This window comes from Numida meleagris, chromosome 17 (genome assembly GCF_002078875.1).
Source record: "Numida meleagris isolate 19003 breed g44 Domestic line chromosome 17, NumMel1.0, whole genome shotgun sequence".
NCBI classification, from domain to species: domain Eukaryota; kingdom Metazoa; phylum Chordata; class Aves; order Galliformes; family Numididae; genus Numida; species Numida meleagris.
Genome location: NC_034425.1, coordinates 10,129,958 through 10,147,570, shown reverse-complemented (window position 1 = coordinate 10,147,570; position 17,613 = coordinate 10,129,958). Strand labels below are relative to the sequence as shown.

Below are 17,613 nucleotides of genomic sequence, written 5' to 3'. Positions count from 1 at the left end.
GGGGAGCACAGAAAGGCACTGAACCCTCCTCTCAATTACAGGGCAGGAAGGATTAACCACTACCAGAAGACTCTGCAGATATTTATTCTCCAAATCCACACAAGGAGACAAACGGGGAAACGTGCCTCTGAGGACTGTGTGCACAGACAGTTCATCCAATGCTTCCTTTTGTTGGGTTTTGTGGTTTTTTTTTTAATTTTTCAGGTCTTACAATTATCTTCATGAATTATAGACATAATATCTGAGAGACAGACAATAATTAACGCACGTCTGCTTTCTCTGACTAGCTCGTTCTGCTGGGTCAGGCAGAGTTATTGAGATTCAGGAAAGAAAACCTCAATCTTGTGGAAATTTTAAGGAAGCAGATCACGACAATTTAATAAAGCAATAACATTTCTCTTAAATAATTAACTAGGCTTTGACATTCAGTAATACTCCTGAATCTCAGCTCTTACTTTCGCAATAATGCTGGAACAAGCACACTCAGCTGTGATCCACTGCATGTCCAAACCGCACCAGCTGCTAAAGGGCCTCACAGGGCCTGTGCCCCTGGATTTCTGTGGGCACACACAGGCGTCTCCATACACAGACTCCTTACTCTTCTTAAAATTCTCACTGAGACCTCTAACATCACTGTCCAAAATCCACACTAGACGCTGCTTACAGATCTTCTCATTTTGCTCTGCTAACACTTATCTCCAGGTATGAGTGCTCCACTTTTGCCAAACACGAGTGAAGCACTGCTTGTCATCCTTTGTGAAAACCTTGGCTTCATAGCGGAACCACAGCACAGCAACAGATGCTATAGAGAATCCAGAACTAGACAGCAAGCTGCTACTAAAGCAGCACATAGCACTGATGTAAAGCAGTCTGTTTACATCACCTCTCAAAAAGCAGATTTTCCAGCAGCATAAACAGTTTTATTCACATAAAGAATGCACTCAAGAGAGGCTAACATACCTGAGTACATTGAGAACAATTACCTTAAAACAACGACTTCAGCCGGCCACTAAAAACACCCCTTTGGCACAAGCACATCACCTGCTTAAGCAACATAATTCTAAACATCAAGAACAGAAGTCTACTTCAGATCAGGAAGATTATTCTAATGACGAGCCAACTACAACACAGCCATGTCACCGGTGCCAGAGAAGAGGTGCTTGGCTAATAAGGCCAGACTGAACTGAAAGCTCCACATCTCTGCTACTCACATGCACCACATTATCTCAAGAAAAGAACCCTACCCAGCAGAAAGAAAATTTTAAGGGAAATAAAAGTCATACCAGTTTCAGAAACTTACCAGATACAGTCTGTAAGCATCAATCCTTCGAATTGGCCCCCAGCATTTGTCTGTATCATTGTACTTTGTGCCATCTCCAACACTGCAAGAATGGTTGCCAATGGCACTGCTGGAAAAGAAGGAGGGAGAAACAAAAGACAGTAATTAATTCCCAGCAGATGCCTTCCCCTTCACTGCATTCATGAAAGAGGAACAGTCAGAGGCCCAAAACGTATGTTTCTCCCCTCCATGAGAGCACGCACTCAATTTCTGGACTATGTAACAGAGCAAGTCACTGAATACTATGCATTTAAATGCAAATTCCTCAATTGCCCCCAGATATTTTGAAACTCAGACCAGCAAATGTCAAGCTCACATTTGGGTCACCAAGGTTTTCCGTTTCCAATTCTTGGGAGCAGATGCAGCCCAGATTCAATCAAACTACTCTCCTTCATTGGTTATTTCCTATTTCTTAGCAGACGAAATAAGCCACTACTTGGGTAAACACAGCCAAGTAGTGCCACACTCACTGATCACAGGCTTGATAAGCATTACGCTTCTCAGCTCATAACCAGAGACAGAGAAGCTAAAATACTGCACAGGGAACAGCAATCAAACCAGTGAGCAACAAGTCCCATGTCAGCAAGGTGCAGAAGTTAGCAATGCCTCACATATGAGGACTGAGGAAATCGGGTCAGGTACTTTTCAGACATCCAACAAGAGCTAACCTCACAGCAGGCACTTGTGTGGGGGAGCTCTGCCTTCCCACCCACGAGTCCTTGAGTTCTCTCTCTACTCCAGCCCTCAGGAAGTAGAGCTGACCCCAGTCAGACTTATCATCCCATCAAAACCAAAAACCTGCTCTCATTTCTGCTACTGCAAAACTGCACAGCAGTAAGCACACTTACCAGGTCACCTGCATGAGAGAGACTGGTACAGCCGCTGCATAGATTGCCAGGTCCCCGTAGAGGTAGATAATTATGCAGAAATAGAAGAGGTTGACACCCACTGCAGGGAAAGGAAATATTTTTACTGAAACAGAGTACACAGGGATTCTTGAACTTTGCACTCTAAATTAACAGCCCACAGAACTCTTTCAAGGTCTTAACATCACAATTCCCCTCCGCAGTTTACTTCTTCTGCAGCAAGCTCCACACAAGGGTCACGTCAGCAGCACAGGGAACTTTCTTGCAGCTCAAGAACTGATAAGAACTGATGCCTCAGAGCTGAACTGCCTCATTAAATACTCTGCCTTCACACTAGGCACTCATTTAAGCCCATCCTCCAGTCACCGGTCAAGGCCAACAGGTCTCACCTAAGTCATCTGCCAGATGAAGCTGTCAGCCTGGAACAGCCACGGGCAAGCATCCAGCTGATGGAAACAGATTTGGTGCGAACACAGCTTGAAGAACAGATGAATGCAGAAGCACACACTTTCAGTATTCCAATAATTCCAAACTCTGTGCTTGCAAACCCACAGGACCTTCACACGAAGGTTTTGGCCCTGCAGAGATCTAGTTCCACAGGGCTGAAGTGGAGCTGCGCCTGGAAATTCCTTAACTTCACTATCCCGAGTCAGGCTTCAAACTCACAAAGCTTTGAAACTGTCCCTGCAGCCCCAGTGCCACAAAGAACACCGTTCCTGCCCCCCCCCCCCGATGGTTTGTTTTAAGTTTGCTCTGCATTTAACTATGAGATTAAGAACATCTTACACCGGATACACAAAACAGCCTTGCTTGGACTAAAGGAGACATTGCCATGGAGAGCTGAAATCAGCAGGGATAAAGAGATGATTGATGAGACTCTTGGATTCTTTTCTTTCAAGAGAGTTGGTATAAATCTCAAAGAAAAACCAACTGGGCCATACTTATTGTTCAGAGATGAGTGAGCTACAAGAAGCAGGCTCAGATTTCTTTCATCTAGCAAGCTGATACTGAAAGAAAATGGCTCAAGGAATCTGTCCATACTTTCAAGTTGTGATACCACCTGATGCCTAATCCTAATGCAGCTTGGGCAAATGAATTCACCTCTCCAAGCCTGCCATGGGACAGCTGTGAAACAAGGATGGCATTACTGCAGGAATAGGGACCAACATTTCTACAGTATTTAGCTGCCCTGAAGTTTTACTATGTGTTTTGTCATCACATTCCCCCAGATCTCTGTATGTAAAGATCATTCCACTTTAAATAAATTACTCAATATGTTGAGTAGACTCAGCATAAAGTATTCTTACAAAACCAGTCACACTGGGGAAGCAGCAAGAGAACTTATGTGCTTCTACAAAACCACATACTAAGTCTACACACAAGTTGCTTCTGGTCTGCCTAAATAGATGAATGGAGATCTTTGACCCCTCCACATATAGTCAGACAATGTCTTAGAGGCTCCCTTGTTTTTTCTCCCCCACCTCTATGAAAGATTTGGGATGACCACACAGCTAAGGAGTCTGCATCACTCTGAAGACAACAGCAAGTTACCACCAACTTTCTCCAATTTCCATTAAAAAGGGCTGAGTGTTATAACAAGTATCTGATGTATGACAGGTAACACAAGATCCACTAAGCACAAGAACAGACAGACTTGGAGTAGATTCTGTTTTGGGGATCTGCTACCAATGCCAGGTCTCAGATGTTCCCTAGGGAAAATAAGGCTCGCATGACAAGCTATGCACCACCAGGTGTCCACCAGCACACACTGTACCCCGCTGCAGCATGGACTGTGGGAAGCCCACATGACAGCCCTCTCACAAAACTCATGCTCTCCAAAGGCAGGAAGACTTTATTGCCAATTCTTTTATAAACTGCTACTGATCCTCCCTAATCAATACTTTCATTACTAGACAAAAAATGGGAAAATCAATGACTTCCTGTGGCGATACACATGATAGATGTGTCCAGAATCCATTACTGCAATAAATGACTGCTCAGTCCCAGAAGAAAGCACCCAACACTGCAAATTCAAAAAAAATACCACCACACCGAAAAGCAGTCCTTCAGAGCCAGCCCTTTTGAAAGGGCATACATACCATCACAGCCTAAGATGGTCAGCTCCCTTTAAGAAAGCAGACAGTCTGAGATGGAGATTTATCCCCAGCTTACCTCCCAGGACTGCAGATTCAACTCCTGTCAGATTGTTTAAGGAAAAAAAGCAAGAAAAAAGAGCAGAGAGCGATAGATATCAGAGGCTTTAAGGTCTACGGCAAAGCCTTCACCAGCCTTCCCTCTGAAGGCTGCAGAGCCCAGAGACACCTTGGTTTTGTATCTACACTTTGCATATTGTGAGAAAAACCCACTCAGTCATTTGGTAGCTGTCAAAGTGCAGAGGTTGGTGCTTGGAGCCAGGACTTCCCAAGCATGGCCCAGTTTCTCAGCACTAAGCAGCAGCAACTGGCCACTGAGCAATTGCCCTTCGTTAGGGCCTTTCTGTGCAACCACCAGCAGGAAGCACTTCAGCAGGGATCTGCAGAGGGAGGTACTTAACCTGTCCCTTCCCTGCAACTGCGCAGCAGACCAGTGAGTATCTCTGAATGAGGACTCAGCAACAGCCCATTGCTAAGCACAGAGGAAGGGAAAGCAGCAAGTGAGTTACAACTGCCCCAGACCCTTCACTGTGCACGCTTTTCATCTCACCTCACAATAATCACAAGCTACGTTTCAGGCTATGGTCTGCTGCTGTTCCAGCTGACTTCTTGCAGAGATTCATCCCTTCGCACTGGGCTGAGCTGGTCCAAGGGAAGACCCTTAACACAGAAATCAGATTGCTCACTAAAGCAACATTAAGGAGGAGGATTAAGATCCAGAACACTAAGCAGTTTATTTCACTTTGCTGGAAAACATCTATCAGCAGCAGAGGCCGTGTATTTCCAGCACCCTCTACTGGTTGAGCAGCATCTAGCACCAAGGCGTAGAGGGCAACTGCCCAACACCTGGCTCCCTCGAGGGGTCACTGCCACGTCCCCCTGAAGTACACGAGAAGAGGCCTTCTGAAACTTGCTTACAGGAGCCCAACCACCTGTGTTCCACCAGCCCATTAGCAGCGGACAAAGCCTCTATAGCTGAATGCCCAGTGACACTGATAAGCCACATTATATTTTCTCTCAAAGCAAGACCTAAACACTACTACTCCTCAGATGACTACTCAGAGATAGGGAAGCATCTGCAGTGTTTTACAGATAGCAAGGAACACCAGCAAGAAAACTTGTTCAAAGCTAGGGTAACTCAGTACAACAGGCAAGATTAGGAACAAGACATTTCTAGATCTCCAGCACACAGGCAAGTCACCTCTCCTCCTCCATAACTAGGGAAGCAGCAGTGTGATTCAGTGCAGATTTTGATGCTTGAGTGATTTAAACTTACAAAGGCCCAGAGGGAACATACAGGGAAATCAAGTTTATTTTCAACTGGACTTCAAAAATAAGCAATAATGTAGTCCAAAGAAGTTTCACTCCTTAAGCCCAGCTGTCCTTCAGAGGCAACAGTCTTACACCGGTATAAAGATGACATAATGCAGTGGAGAAAAACAGCCCACATCTTTGTAAGGTGGCCAGTGAACGACAGAAAATGTTACTTTCCACAAGAAATGGGGCCTGGCAGGCTCAAAATTGCACATCTATAGTGTCTGATGATTTTCTGGCTCCGCACACCATTTCAAGCGTACTCCTCACCAAGTTTCAGAATCGTAGCTTGCATTTCTATTATACGCAGCAGTGGATATGGCTTTAGCACAGCGTGGTTACAAACTTGCTCCCTAACATACAGTCAAAGATACTTAACAGCAAAAAAAAGACAAGACATCTGCCTACCATATGTTGATCAGGAAACCTTTCCAATACGGCAGTTCATACCCTCACAGCTCTCTTGGTGACAGCCCCCCCACCAGATACATGTAGTTCTCAGGAACTCTTCCCAGAAGCCTCCTGTCCTTCAGGTCAAGGCTTACAGGGTTCAGGGAAGACCAAACTTCTTGTTCTCAGATGCTACCAAGCTGGAACTAGTGACCTCTACTGCTGTAGGTAGTTAAACTCAAGATGCAAATCCACACCGAGGAGCACTCAGATTTGAGGAAAAGACACGTACACAATACACGGCAGGACCAGCAAAGACTTAAAAACATGAATCACTTACCTTTATTGAAGAACATGGAAGCCATCTGGCCCATCTCCACTCTTTCAGTGATTTCAAAGATATTCGGTGAGCCACGTCTCTCTGAAAGTTGAAAACAAGAAGTGTTTCAACCAGTCCCTTCAACAAACCCGGAGGCCAGACTACCTGGATACACTCAAGCAGCTCTATGAACAGCATGAAGGTCAGTATGTGCTATCTACCACTCCACAGCTGCAAAGTCGCTGGACCAGTGACTCTGCTGAAGTTAAAGTGTTTTCAAAGTAAGGTACTCTCATCTTAGCGACCTAGAAAGAAGAGATCTTTATCAGACTGCAGAAGGTAAACTGAATTCTCAATGAGTCTTATCTTGCAAGTGCTGAGGACTTTGGGATGCAAACACACAGAACTAAGGGCAAAATGGACAGAAGAGTCCTACTTCACTTCCTAGAGCCCACCTGAATGCTGTCTGCAAAGAAAAGGTCTCGAAGCTGGTGAAAGCACAAAGCAGGTACTTACGAACTGACAGGATAGGTCGTGTCTCTGCTCGCTCATAGCTATCTCGGAGCAGAACATCACTGTCAGACACTCCAGAGGAAGAATCCTCATCCTCATCATCCTCCTGGAAGAAGAGATCAGACCACTGTTGAGATTTCTTCTAACCACAACACAAGCTGTGGCATCACCAGCACTGCGGCCTCACTTCCAGCACCTCAAAGAAAGATCCCAAGCAAGGCTGGGCAGGACAGGCCAGCACACAGCGGCAATGCCAGGGAGCTCGTAGCCCTGGCTTAGGATGCTGCGGAGGGCAGAAATGAGTACTAGCAGAGCAGGCTAAGGTGAGGGACAGTCTACTGTCCTAGCAGGTCATACACACAGCAAGTGTGCAATACACACAGTGATATGCTACATAAGGAAGTAAAAAAACTTGTGTCAGATCTACACAGTTGCAGACCCGGTTAAAAAAAAGTCCTAACATTTTGATTGGCATAGCCAGTCAGAGCAGAAATGTCCACTTCATATCTCCAGCCCACTAACATACAGGCTGCAATCTAAATCGGTGCAAACAATTATACCTTGCCTAGACCCAGAAAAGCCACAAGTCAATTTTACAGCAAGTACATACTTCAGGACTGCCCACTCCCTAGAATACATCCTTACTGGCAGCAAGGACATTCCTACCTGTCCCAGTTAAATGACCTGAGATAAGCAAGGATTTATAGACACTCCAAACAGCACCAATATATTGGCTGACACCTCTCCACACTCACTGAGCAACGCTTCAAGGCAAGGTGAGCACAATCAGTAAGAGATGTGAGCAGCACTAGGGATTTTTCAAAGCTGGAGCAGAAAACCCTGTCTTTAATGAGCAACCCCACTGGGAACTAACAGCCACATCCTACAAGGCAAAGTTGAGCAGAAATTTATTCCTTTAATGGAGTTACTCATGAGGCAAGGCAAAGACACAGAGGATCTTGGGCAAGCCTTAGGTAACAAAAGAACTCTAGAAAAATGGAGAATTAAGCCCCACACAAACCTTGCGTTTTTCCATTCTCTTCCATCGCAGTTGGGCATTTGCAGCAGCCATGGCTTCCACCACGAAAGTAGTAGTCATATAGCTTGAGAGAGAAATTCAGTTAATATCAATAACAGTCAAGCACTATTGCTTGACAATGACAGAATTATTTTCATTGTTTGTAGGAGTGAACAAACCAAACAAAGCCACTTCCACCAACTTTAGCCCCATGCATGCTGCCTGCTTCACAGAGAATTTCATCAGTGTGCTGCAACCTTCTCTTCTTGAGAAGAGGGTGTTCAAGCAGAGAACAAAACACAGCAAAAAAAACTCACACGTCTTTAGATATAAGGAGACACTAAGTATCTGAAACACATCTTGCTAGTGGTTTTGTGGGTTTGGAAAGCCAAGAGGAACTTCCCCTTTGTTAGAAAGCAAGCTTCCTTCCCTCTTTTAGGAAGTTTAGGGCCTAGGACTAGCACAATATTATTACGAAGTTTATCCATTACAGCCTTTGGCAAAGGCACAGCACCACCCTAAAGACTGGCACAAATGGCATTAGAAGCAGAGCAGCAATATAAGATCAAGGGGTAGACCACATATGCCTGCAAACAGCTTCCTGCAGGCCACAAGGTCCAGGGGCACTGTTACAGCATCCATGGAAGGAATGTCATTATCTCAGCTAAACAGTCCTGTCATAAAAAAAGTCAAATTAATCTTATTTAAGGCTTTAAAGTGGTTTCTCGCTGTTTCACGAACTAGACTCATTTATCAAGCTCAACTTTGCTGGAATGAAAGAAAGCAGCCCTCTCCTGAGGCCCACACAGCAATTTCTTCTTGCACTGAAGGGTCCCCAGAGGACAAGAGGAAGCCACAAGCACCAGCACTGGAACGAAAGCAACTGGGCAACACAGCTCCCAGGGCTCTTAATACTTCAAGCTGTGTTCTCAGTTCATTCTGCTGTGGTTGTAGTACACAGGTTTGGAAGCTTGTGCTCTTCCGCTGACCTTGAAGGCTTGCCAGCTAGTGCTGCATTTCCTAAGATAAATTTACATTTTTCAGCACCTACCTAAAAGGATTGCTTCCAAACATACCAGTTACTGGTAATGCCACAGTTTACATTTTAATCAAGCCTATGAAGCACGTAGCTCTGAGATGGGGAACTTAGAAGCATTAATGCAATTAGTATTGAGCATGGCTACCTCTACACAGCAGCACCTAATAGATTTGAAAAGCACTGCCTCCAAACCGAAGGCATACCCAAGCTGACAGAACTGGTTATCCACAAGAAAGGAACTTCTAAATTCTGTTTTTACAAACAGCAGGAGAAGGATTTTATTCTTATTTTTAAACCAAGCCAGAAGCAATTCTATTAATAACCAGAGAATCTCAAGCTACTTGGACATCACTACTGTATCAACAGTCTTCAGCTCCACCTGCTGCTCCAGCGAGGAGGCAGACATCTGGGCAGAAGCTCATGGCAACCCAGCACAAAAGTCATGAGACCAGCTCCAAGATCTCAATCCAAAGGGCAAAGGGATAAATAGGTCCAGCTATGCAGGAGTTTGTTTTCCTGACACACTTGCAGCTGCCCAGTGCATTGCCAGAAGTCAAGACAAAACAAGTCTGCTTCCCATGTGCAAATCACAAGGACAGATTAACTTATGTCACTTACAACCTGGTTAATGTTTAGGGAATTGATCAGTGACATAGGCAAGCAAGGGACATTTCCAAAAGACTCTGGACTAGAGAAAAAGCCTTTCCCATGAGACAAGACACAGGGCTTAGCACATATGCCAAGCAGTCAGAAAATGCATCCCTGCAAATAAGGCAATACAGCTGCAGAAATCAGGGCAGTGGGACAGGATCACTCAGAAAAGCAGCATAAACCGCAGCACTGCTCTTACAGCTCCATCTAACCCAGCTCCCCAGTCTCCTGAAGACACTCACATCTTACCTCATAAAGCCCAGGAACATCAGGAGAACAAGGCTGACGAGCCACCCTGCTGTTGCAAATGCCTTTGGCATGGTTAGGGCTCCTGTCCCAACGATGAGGTTGAACATGTAAACCAGACCGACCTGCAATCATCCACATAATCCAGCGTGAACTTACAGCTGTGCCAGAGATCACCCGCATCATCTCACAAACAGACGAACGTAAATAGAGAGAGCAGTCTTACAAGCAAGACAGGTGCAAGCCCACATTAGAGATAAACACAGGACACTGATAACCAAAGAGAACAGAACAAGTTACAGCACATTTTTTGTGAAACTGATATCCTTTCTCAGTTCTTCTAATTCCTAAAGTATTTTTCTATCTTTCAAAGTTAGAAAGCACGTTTGTTTTCAAACCCATTGCCTCTTGCCAGACGAGCTCCACAGCACAGCTTTGGGTCTCTCCTTATTTTCTGACCTCAGTCCAACTAATTATGACTACACACAAAAGGTCCCTTTCAGAATGCCTTATTCTCCGTTATTCTTAGGACATATTCAAGCAGAGTTATGAATTACAACTTGCTTGTCATATTACCAGCAAAAAAGTCAGCACACTCTGAAAAAGGCTTCTGGAAAGGAAATATTTCACCATCTCTAGCAACCACTTTGCTTCTAGGCAGGAGCAAAAACATAACAGTGTACCTGGAGAAGACATCTCAGACTGTAAATTTAGCTGAAGTCAGAATCAAGAAATGCCCCAACATTTGTTGCTGTTTTTTGTTGTTGTTTTAAATATAGGTCAGTCTCTCTAGAGGAGTTAGCAAAGAGCTGTGTCTGAGAACATTTGGAGTGTGGAGAAATGAACATCAGGAGAACTATTTCCTAGAAATCCTGCAAGAGCTCCTGCCCTACATTCACTAACAACAGTACAGCAGTCATCTTTTGATGGTTCTCCCAGGACAAAAATCAGCCATCGCAGCTTGTCAGAAAGTTCTTTTCATTCCGCTAGCACAGCTGTCAATCCCTAAGCATGTCTCCTGCTCTAGTGCCCATGGCCGTGACTCACTTCACTGAAGGACTCTGAAATAAAATACTCAGGTGTTTTTGACTTTGGTCCAGTAGGCAGAGATGGGAATGCTGACTACGTATGCAGTGTAGCTGGACATCTTCAGGGAAAAAATGAGAGTGCTCTGTTTTCAGATGAGACTCTAGGCAATTCCTAGAACACTAACACGATATCAGAGTTGGTGACATCCACCCTTTATAGTCCAGATCACTATCACCCGTTCACGGCTCTCTCAGTTGTGGCCTATTTCTGTAGCCTAATTTCCAGGTACTCTAAATTCAATCATTAACACGGGGATGAAAGTCTTAGAGTATCCGAAAGCCAATAATGTCGATTTCAGTACTAGTTCTACATTTAGTGATCTGTGAGTTCTCTGCAGGAGGAAAAAAAGTTTGTAAAGCGCTCATCTAAGAGCTGACACTATGCAAACACTTGTGGCTATAAGAACCATATTTCCAGTAACATAGCAAAGGAGTAACTGGTTGTGCATGTTCACAGGACATCGCACAGCAGAAATATCGTGTTTGATTATTTTAAGTGAAGGGGATTAAAACAGTTACTAAAAGAACAGCTACACATAAATAGGTAGAATTAAGTAATTTGATGAATGTTAAAAAAACTCAAAGCAAAACAGCGTGATTTCCATGAGACAGTTTCCCCTTTTAAGGAAGCTTCACGTGACAATTCGTGCTGATGAAAACATTAGCAAAGTATAAGAGGAACAAGTAGAAGAATACAAGAGAAGATACACAAAGCTACTCTTAGCACTTTTAAAAATTATCTCTCAGATACCAGCCCTTGCAGTACAGGAATGAATCCGTGGTGTTCAAAAACAGCTGCAGGTAGCAAGCATTCTTAGGCAGCCGCAGACCTCCACAGACCTCCACCACCGCCCGGAGCACTGAGGTTACGGGCACAGGGCAGCAGGAAAGGACAACACACAGCTTGCCGAGGGAGGAGGATTGGAAAAGGCCTCCAGGCCAGCAGCAAGCCCCGGGTGCGGTACTCACATAGGGAGAGTAGAGCTCTCCTGTATCTGTAATGCCGCCGGCCATGGTGACGACAGCCGGGAGAACCGCAGAAAACGAGGAGGGTGTTTTCAACTTCTGCTATCTTTAACCTAGGAGAAAACCATAAAGCTGCGTTACCTCCGTCAGGAAGAGCAGGAACTCACGAGTCAACTTTCGCACTCCCGGCAGCGGACGGACCGCCCAGCCGGGCCTGGCGCCGCACGGACCCGCACGGACCCGCACGGACCCGCTCAGCCGCGGCTCGGGGCGCTCGGATCCGCTCGGGATCCCCACGGAGCTCAGCCCCTGGCGGCCCCACGCACACGGAGATGCGCCCGCGGGCGAAAGCGGCGGCTCTACAGACGGAGCGGAGCTTCGGGAACCGACACTTCCAAAGCAGAAGCACTGAGGAACTTCTCCCGACCCGGAAGAACCGCGGGGAAACGAGCATCACCGCACCGCACCGCAGCCAAACGCGGCCGCTCCCGCGCTGACCCGCGGACACCCACCGCCCTCAGAACAACGGCCGCGCGCCCCTCCCGGCGGACCCCGGCCCGCCGAAGCCGATGCCCTGCGACACGAACCAGGACAGCCGACGGAGGCCGAGTTCTGCGGCAGCTCCCGCCTCTGCTGCGGCACAGCGGCCCCCGTTAGCCCCGACCCGTCCGGAGCCGCCCCGCCGCACCCGCTACCGCAGCAGCCACGGCTCCCGCCCCCACCCGACTCTGCCAGCGCACGCGCGGCCCGCCAGGCGCTCTTTCCGCACACGTGACCGGTTCGCTACCAATGGGGAGAGGGGGTGTGAGCAGCTCGCCTGCGATTGGGGGTCTGCCGTCACGTGCTCGATGAGGGGGCGGGGCGATGGCGACGGCACCGTTCCGCGAGGGGGACGTGAGTGGGGCTTCTGCGCATGCGCGGGAGGGGACGGGGCAGGTGCCGCGTGTAGTTCCGCGTGCGGTACCGGTCCGATACCGGTCCGTTGCTGTCCGCGTCTGCGCAGCTCTCCCCTCAGCTCCGCACTACCCGGGCCGTGAGGCGCTGTGGGCCCCTGTCACTCTGGGCCCCCGGCTCCGACAGGGCCCTGCCCTCTCAAGGAGGCGGCTCTCAGGGCATTGCTGGGGCCTGTCCGTGCTGCTGAGCCGCCATCAGAGGGCTCCGGGGAGCGCTGCCTGCCCCGGGCCGCGCCGCGGGCACCCGGCGATGGCACAGCGGCCATGAGGATCAACCAGAACACGGTGCTGCAGGGCAAGAAGGTGACGCTGGTGCCATACACCTCAGCACATGTGCCCCGGTACGTGGCTCTCGTCCTCTGCTGCTCTGTGCTGACTGGTTTCGCTGTTTTGCTTCTTTTTTTTAAGTGTGGTGTACAGGAGGGGCCTGGCTCGACAGCAGCAGGGCTCTCTTCCCTATGGGAGCAGCACAGCAGAAAAAGCACTGTAGCAAGATGGTCAGTGCTGCTCCCCATGCACTGCAGCAGGCGACCATCGTGGATCTGTGCTCTGCGCCAGGGCTGCTGACAAAGAGAACTTCATCAGTGCTGCTGTTAATCCGCAGAAAGTGAACTGCCTGGTGCTGAGCAGACAGGTAGCAGTTCCACTGCTCACTGATATCTTTCCCTAATGGCCACAGAAGAGCAGAACGTCAGTGTGTAAAGCCAGGGGGATGTTTGATCAGTGAGAAGCAGTGTGCGGGCAGTTTTATGTAAAAAAGAGGCTTGCAGATGCCTTTAAGTTGCTGTGAATGCCAGGCTGGCGTTTGTAGAACAGCTTGATGACAGGTGACAGGCAGATCCTTTGAGCACTTGTGGAAATCTGCCTGCAGGACCGTCATGAAGCCAGTGGTCTGGTTCTGGGTCTCTTTGTCAGGTACCATCAGTGGATGCAGTCAGAGGAGCTGCAGCGCCTGACCGCTTCTGAACCACTGAGCCTGGAGCAGGAGTACGAGATGCAGCGCAGCTGGCGGGACGACGCAGACAGTGAGGGTCTTACATGTCTCCTGAGGGCGGGTGGAAGGGGTGAGAGGGTCCCTTTCTGCGCTGGAAGGGACACGCAGTGGGCTGAGTGCCTGGTGAGTGGGCTTTGCTGGCAGCCAGCGGGGATGTGAGGCTGGCTTTCTGTTCAGCAGGCAGCTTTGCCTTAGTGCTGCAGCACATTGGCTTACTCTGTATTTTGTGGGTCTCTGGGTTCCTTTGTCTTTAGTATTTGGAGTGAATAATGGCAGTTTGAAGCAAGGGGAGCATGGCCGTGGTAACTTCCTAGGGAGACCAGTGCATGTTTGTAGCCAGTATATGCTCAGGGAATTAGAGAACGTCCAGGGCTGTTGGTGTCCTTTTTGTGTGGTTTTTCAAAGATAACTGATTGACTCTGTACAGCATTATCTGATGAGTTGCTGCACAGCCACCACTCCCCAGGTCTGACTGTCGTAAAAACGTGGAAGAGAGCTGTATTTTTCCTAGAGAAATTGATTGGCTTTATAATTACCGAGTTGAGATGTGTTGTCTGAATTGGTTCTCTGGTTGTATTACAGGTAATGAATCACTGCCCATAAAAGCCTTGTAGAAGTACAACGAGCAGCAAAATACTGAGGCTGGCAAAGATCTCAGCCTGGAACATTTGTCTCAGCTGGCATTAAAAGCCTTGCTGCAAGCAGCAGTAAGGCTGGCTAGGTGAATCACTCAGTCTTGATGTCTTGTGCACCAAACGATTCCTTGCCCAGACTTGCAACTCAGGGAATGAACATTTCCATGCTCCTTTCATGCCTGATTCTTGCCTTAGTGTCTGGATAAGCCTTTGTTCTCACAATGGGTTTTTCAGAATATTGTATTTCTAATGGTGGAAGTAGGCATGCTTGGCATGGAAAGTTCAGTTATTACCACTTCCTCACTCTTAACATGTGGAAACTGCTGTTACTTTGTCCATTGCATGCCTTTACTTTCACCCTTCGGTATTATGTAAATAATTCTTAACATGCCCTAAAAATGTTGTATTTTTCTTCTCCCCAGAGTGCACCTTCATCGTGCTGGACGCGGAGCGGTGGTCTGAGCAGGCACGTGGGGATGAGGACTGCATGGTGGGGGATGTGAATCTGTTCCTCACTGACACTGAGGATCCAACTTTGGGCGAGATTGAAATAATGATTGCAGGTGAGGTTCTTTCTATCTTGGGTCTTTTTCACCTTGGCTAAAGGCAGCTGGAGAGAGATGTTACTTATTGCAACTTTTTGTTCTCATTGCATTACCTTGACTGTTCAGCCCTGAATGGCATCCATTGCTGGTCTGGGTCACAGTCTCTTCTGAAAAGCATCCAGCACGGCTGCTTTGTCTCATGTAACGAGATGTTGACTTCTGCAGCTCTCTCTTTCAGAACCCAGCTATCGAGGCAGAGGATTTGGCAAGGAGGCGACTCTGATGATGATGTCCTATGGTGAGGATGGCTCAAGGCAAGGGAATGGGAGTGAAGTGATGTGATCTAGAAGCATGTATTCTTGGAGATGTACATAGGGTATTAAGGGGAGCGCCTGCCTCAGAAATTGCAGCCTGTGTCTTTGTAGATGTGGCAGCCAAGCAGGTAACAGTAATTTTTGCTTTTCTGGTTTCTTTTGTAGGAGTGACAGATCTGGGCATCACCAAATTTGAGGCTAAGATTGGTCAGGAAAATGAAGCCAGTATCTGCATGTTCAAGAAGCTTCATTTTAAAGAGGTGCGTTAACAGCCCAGCTTCTACACACAACGTGAGCAGTGTTTGTCCTGTGTTTGGGATGGAGCCCTTTTTCTTCTGTGTGATACAGGTTTCTGTGAACAGTGTTTTCCAAGAGGTGACACTGAGGCTGGATGTCAGTGACCAAGAGAAGCAATGGCTCCTGGACCAGACAAACCATGTGAAGAAGAGAAGCTACATTGAAGTGAAGCTGCCAGCTGGGGTGCTGGAGAGCTGACAGCCAGAACCAGACACAAACCTGGTTTCCAGGGAAAAGCTGGACCTTGCTGTGAGGTCTGAGCGTGAATGACAGGGCTGCACGTGACTGTTTGGTCTGTTTCCTTTGTCATCTTGTCACTTTTCCACTTTGTTGCAACAGCTAAGAATACTGCCTGAAGTTTGGACCTGGAGAACAGCCACTAATTCAGACTTGGTTAGCAATGACTCCGTGACTTTAACGTGCTGTTCCAGGAGGGCCTAAAATCACCAGCAGTTAATTGATTCCTGGTGCAACCAGTTTCTGGACAAGCAGCGACCCGTGTTCCTGCTTCCACTGCCCTCAGAGCAAGATTTGTCACTGTTGCAGAGGAAGTCTGAGTCCTCTGGAAGCTTAATCTGTTTTCTATTAAATAATAACAAAAAATAAAAATCTGAGGTCCCTCTGAAAGCAACCTGGGGCTTTCTTGGACTGGTGGAAATCTAGTTAGAAGGTAGAAAGGACAACAGCAACTCTTTGAGCCCCTTTTTCTGGGGTGGGGTAAGCACTGCTGTGTGCTAGAAGTGGGGGTGAGCGTGATCAGAGGGAAAGTGCTGGTTCCCCTTTCAGCTCTGGGGGATGATCTGGAGGTGGAGGCGGGGGGCTGGGGGGTTGGTGAGGAACACCTGACAGATTGCTGCTCAGCTGAAACACGGCCAGGAGATTATTCTTAGAAGCAAGGATGACACAGCCCAGGGAGGTAGCACAGCCCTCCGAGTCCACCTGAAGGCTCCTGATCCAACATAAAACTACAAACAAAGGAGCCGTCAAACTGTTAACACGATTAAAATGGCTAATAGCAGTTCAGCAAGGCCTGAGCACAATCTCTCTGTGATCTTCACATTACCAAGGGAACGAGCAGCTACAGGAGGCGGCTTTTGAGAGAAAATCTGTTGCTCAGTTCAGAACTATGCTTCGGCATGCTGATACCTGTTACACGTGTGGACCTGGAAACCACAGGCCATCAGCAAAGTGATGCTTAATTTCTTGGGCCTGCCATTATCACAGCAAGAAGGAGAAAGATGCATCAGAAAGGCAGAATGGTGGCTTCCCTTCTTCAGGGCAGCTCAGGGCTTCCTCTCAAAGCCTGCTGCTCTGCAGAGAGCTGAGCTGGGGCTGCAGGGCAACATCGATCACTGGAGCAGACCCTTTAGGGCAAGAGTCAGCCTGTGGCACAGCTGAGGCCTGTTCCCAAAGAAGAGGTACTTGTCTGACTTGCACTGGACAGACTTTTAATGCAGTTATTTAATCTGACCTTCCTGCCCCGCTCAGCATGCTTTCCACAGCAGGGAAGCTAAAAGAAAAGGTGAGGAGGGTAACTGATGCTCCTGGGTGCATTCCCACTGTAAGAGCAGCCTGAATGGCTAATTTTAGACCAGAAATGATTTGTTCCAGTTATGAAGTATCAGATAATAACAACCCTGTGCAAATCTGATTGCTATTATCCGGCGGTCTCTGGAATTTTTAGTGTTACTTTTAGGTATTTTTAGGACATGTGAGTTTTAGTTTTCCAATTTTAGTTCATTTAAATAAATCATCCCTATGACTAATATTAAAACCAAGTGCAGGAACCAAGCGCGTACGGTGGTATTTTAAACCACAAGTATTTAACATTGATTTTGTTGTAGTAAAAGCTTTCTGCGGTGATAAAGAAAAGAGCAGCTCCACTTCCAGCTGGGATTAAAATTACAAGGCTATTAATCCTCCTGCTCTTCACCACTTGCTGCAGGCAGGAATGGATCCTGTCCCCCAGGACA

General features: G+C 47.3%; 2 protein-coding genes across 8 annotated transcripts in view; one reads left to right on the top strand and one right to left on the bottom strand.

Annotated features, from left to right (window-relative positions):
• The window catches only part of TMEM104 (transmembrane protein 104), a 42,558-nt gene extending 29,877 nt beyond the window's left edge, over positions 1-12,681 (bottom strand). Inside the window, exons 1-8 of one of the 3 annotated variants that reach the window (XM_021414568.1) lie at positions 12,591-12,681; positions 11,906-12,015; positions 9,852-9,973; positions 7,916-7,997; positions 6,898-7,000; positions 6,403-6,483; positions 2,188-2,287; positions 1,301-1,409 (exon numbers count right to left, since the gene is read on the bottom strand). In XM_021414568.1, coding sequence (XP_021270243.1) covers positions 1,301-1,409; positions 2,188-2,287; positions 6,403-6,483; positions 6,898-7,000; positions 7,916-7,997; positions 9,852-9,973; positions 11,906-11,950 — 642 coding nt within the window. In that variant the 5' untranslated portion in view covers positions 11,951-12,015; positions 12,591-12,681. Of the gene's footprint in view, positions 1-1,300; positions 1,410-2,187; positions 2,288-6,402; positions 6,484-6,897; positions 7,001-7,915; positions 7,998-9,851; positions 9,974-11,905; positions 12,016-12,489 lie in introns of all 3 variants that reach the window. The other 2 variants (XM_021414567.1, XM_021414569.1) reach the window with 2 other exon arrangements.
• On the top strand, positions 12,797-16,271 carry NAT9 (N-acetyltransferase 9 (putative)). Of its 5 annotated transcripts, none has more exons than XR_002443786.1 (6): positions 12,797-13,196; positions 13,771-13,880; positions 14,907-15,047; positions 15,268-15,343; positions 15,509-15,603; positions 15,706-15,847. XR_002443786.1 is itself a non-coding variant. In XM_021414579.1 (6 exons), exons 1-6 carry the CDS (start codon positions 13,120-13,122, stop codon positions 15,742-15,744), a joined length of 522 nt encoding a protein of 173 aa, XP_021270254.1. In that variant the 5' UTR covers positions 12,797-13,119; the 3' UTR covers positions 15,745-16,271. The 5 variants fall into 5 exon arrangements, 3 of the variants coding, with proteins under 3 accessions (XP_021270254.1, XP_021270252.1, XP_021270253.1); XR_002443785.1 differs by having other exon boundaries at positions 15,692-15,833; XM_021414579.1 differs by having other exon boundaries at positions 15,268-15,327; positions 15,706-16,271.

What these genes read in the sequence shown, in the direction of transcription:
- NAT9 (XM_021414577.1), top strand. Translation starts at nt 13,120, where the DNA reads ATGAGGATCAACCAGAACACGGTGCTGCAGGGCAAGAAGGTGACGCTG. An exon ending in GATTGAAATAATGATTGCAG is followed by an intron (nt 15,048 to 15,267) that starts GTGAGGTTCTTT and finishes TCTCTCTTTCAG; the next exon opens with AACCCAGCTATCGAGGCAGA. An exon ending in AGAAGCTTCATTTTAAAGAG is followed by an intron (nt 15,604 to 15,691) that starts GTGCGTTAACAG and finishes TGTGTGATACAG; the next exon opens with GTTTCTGTGAACAGTGTTTT.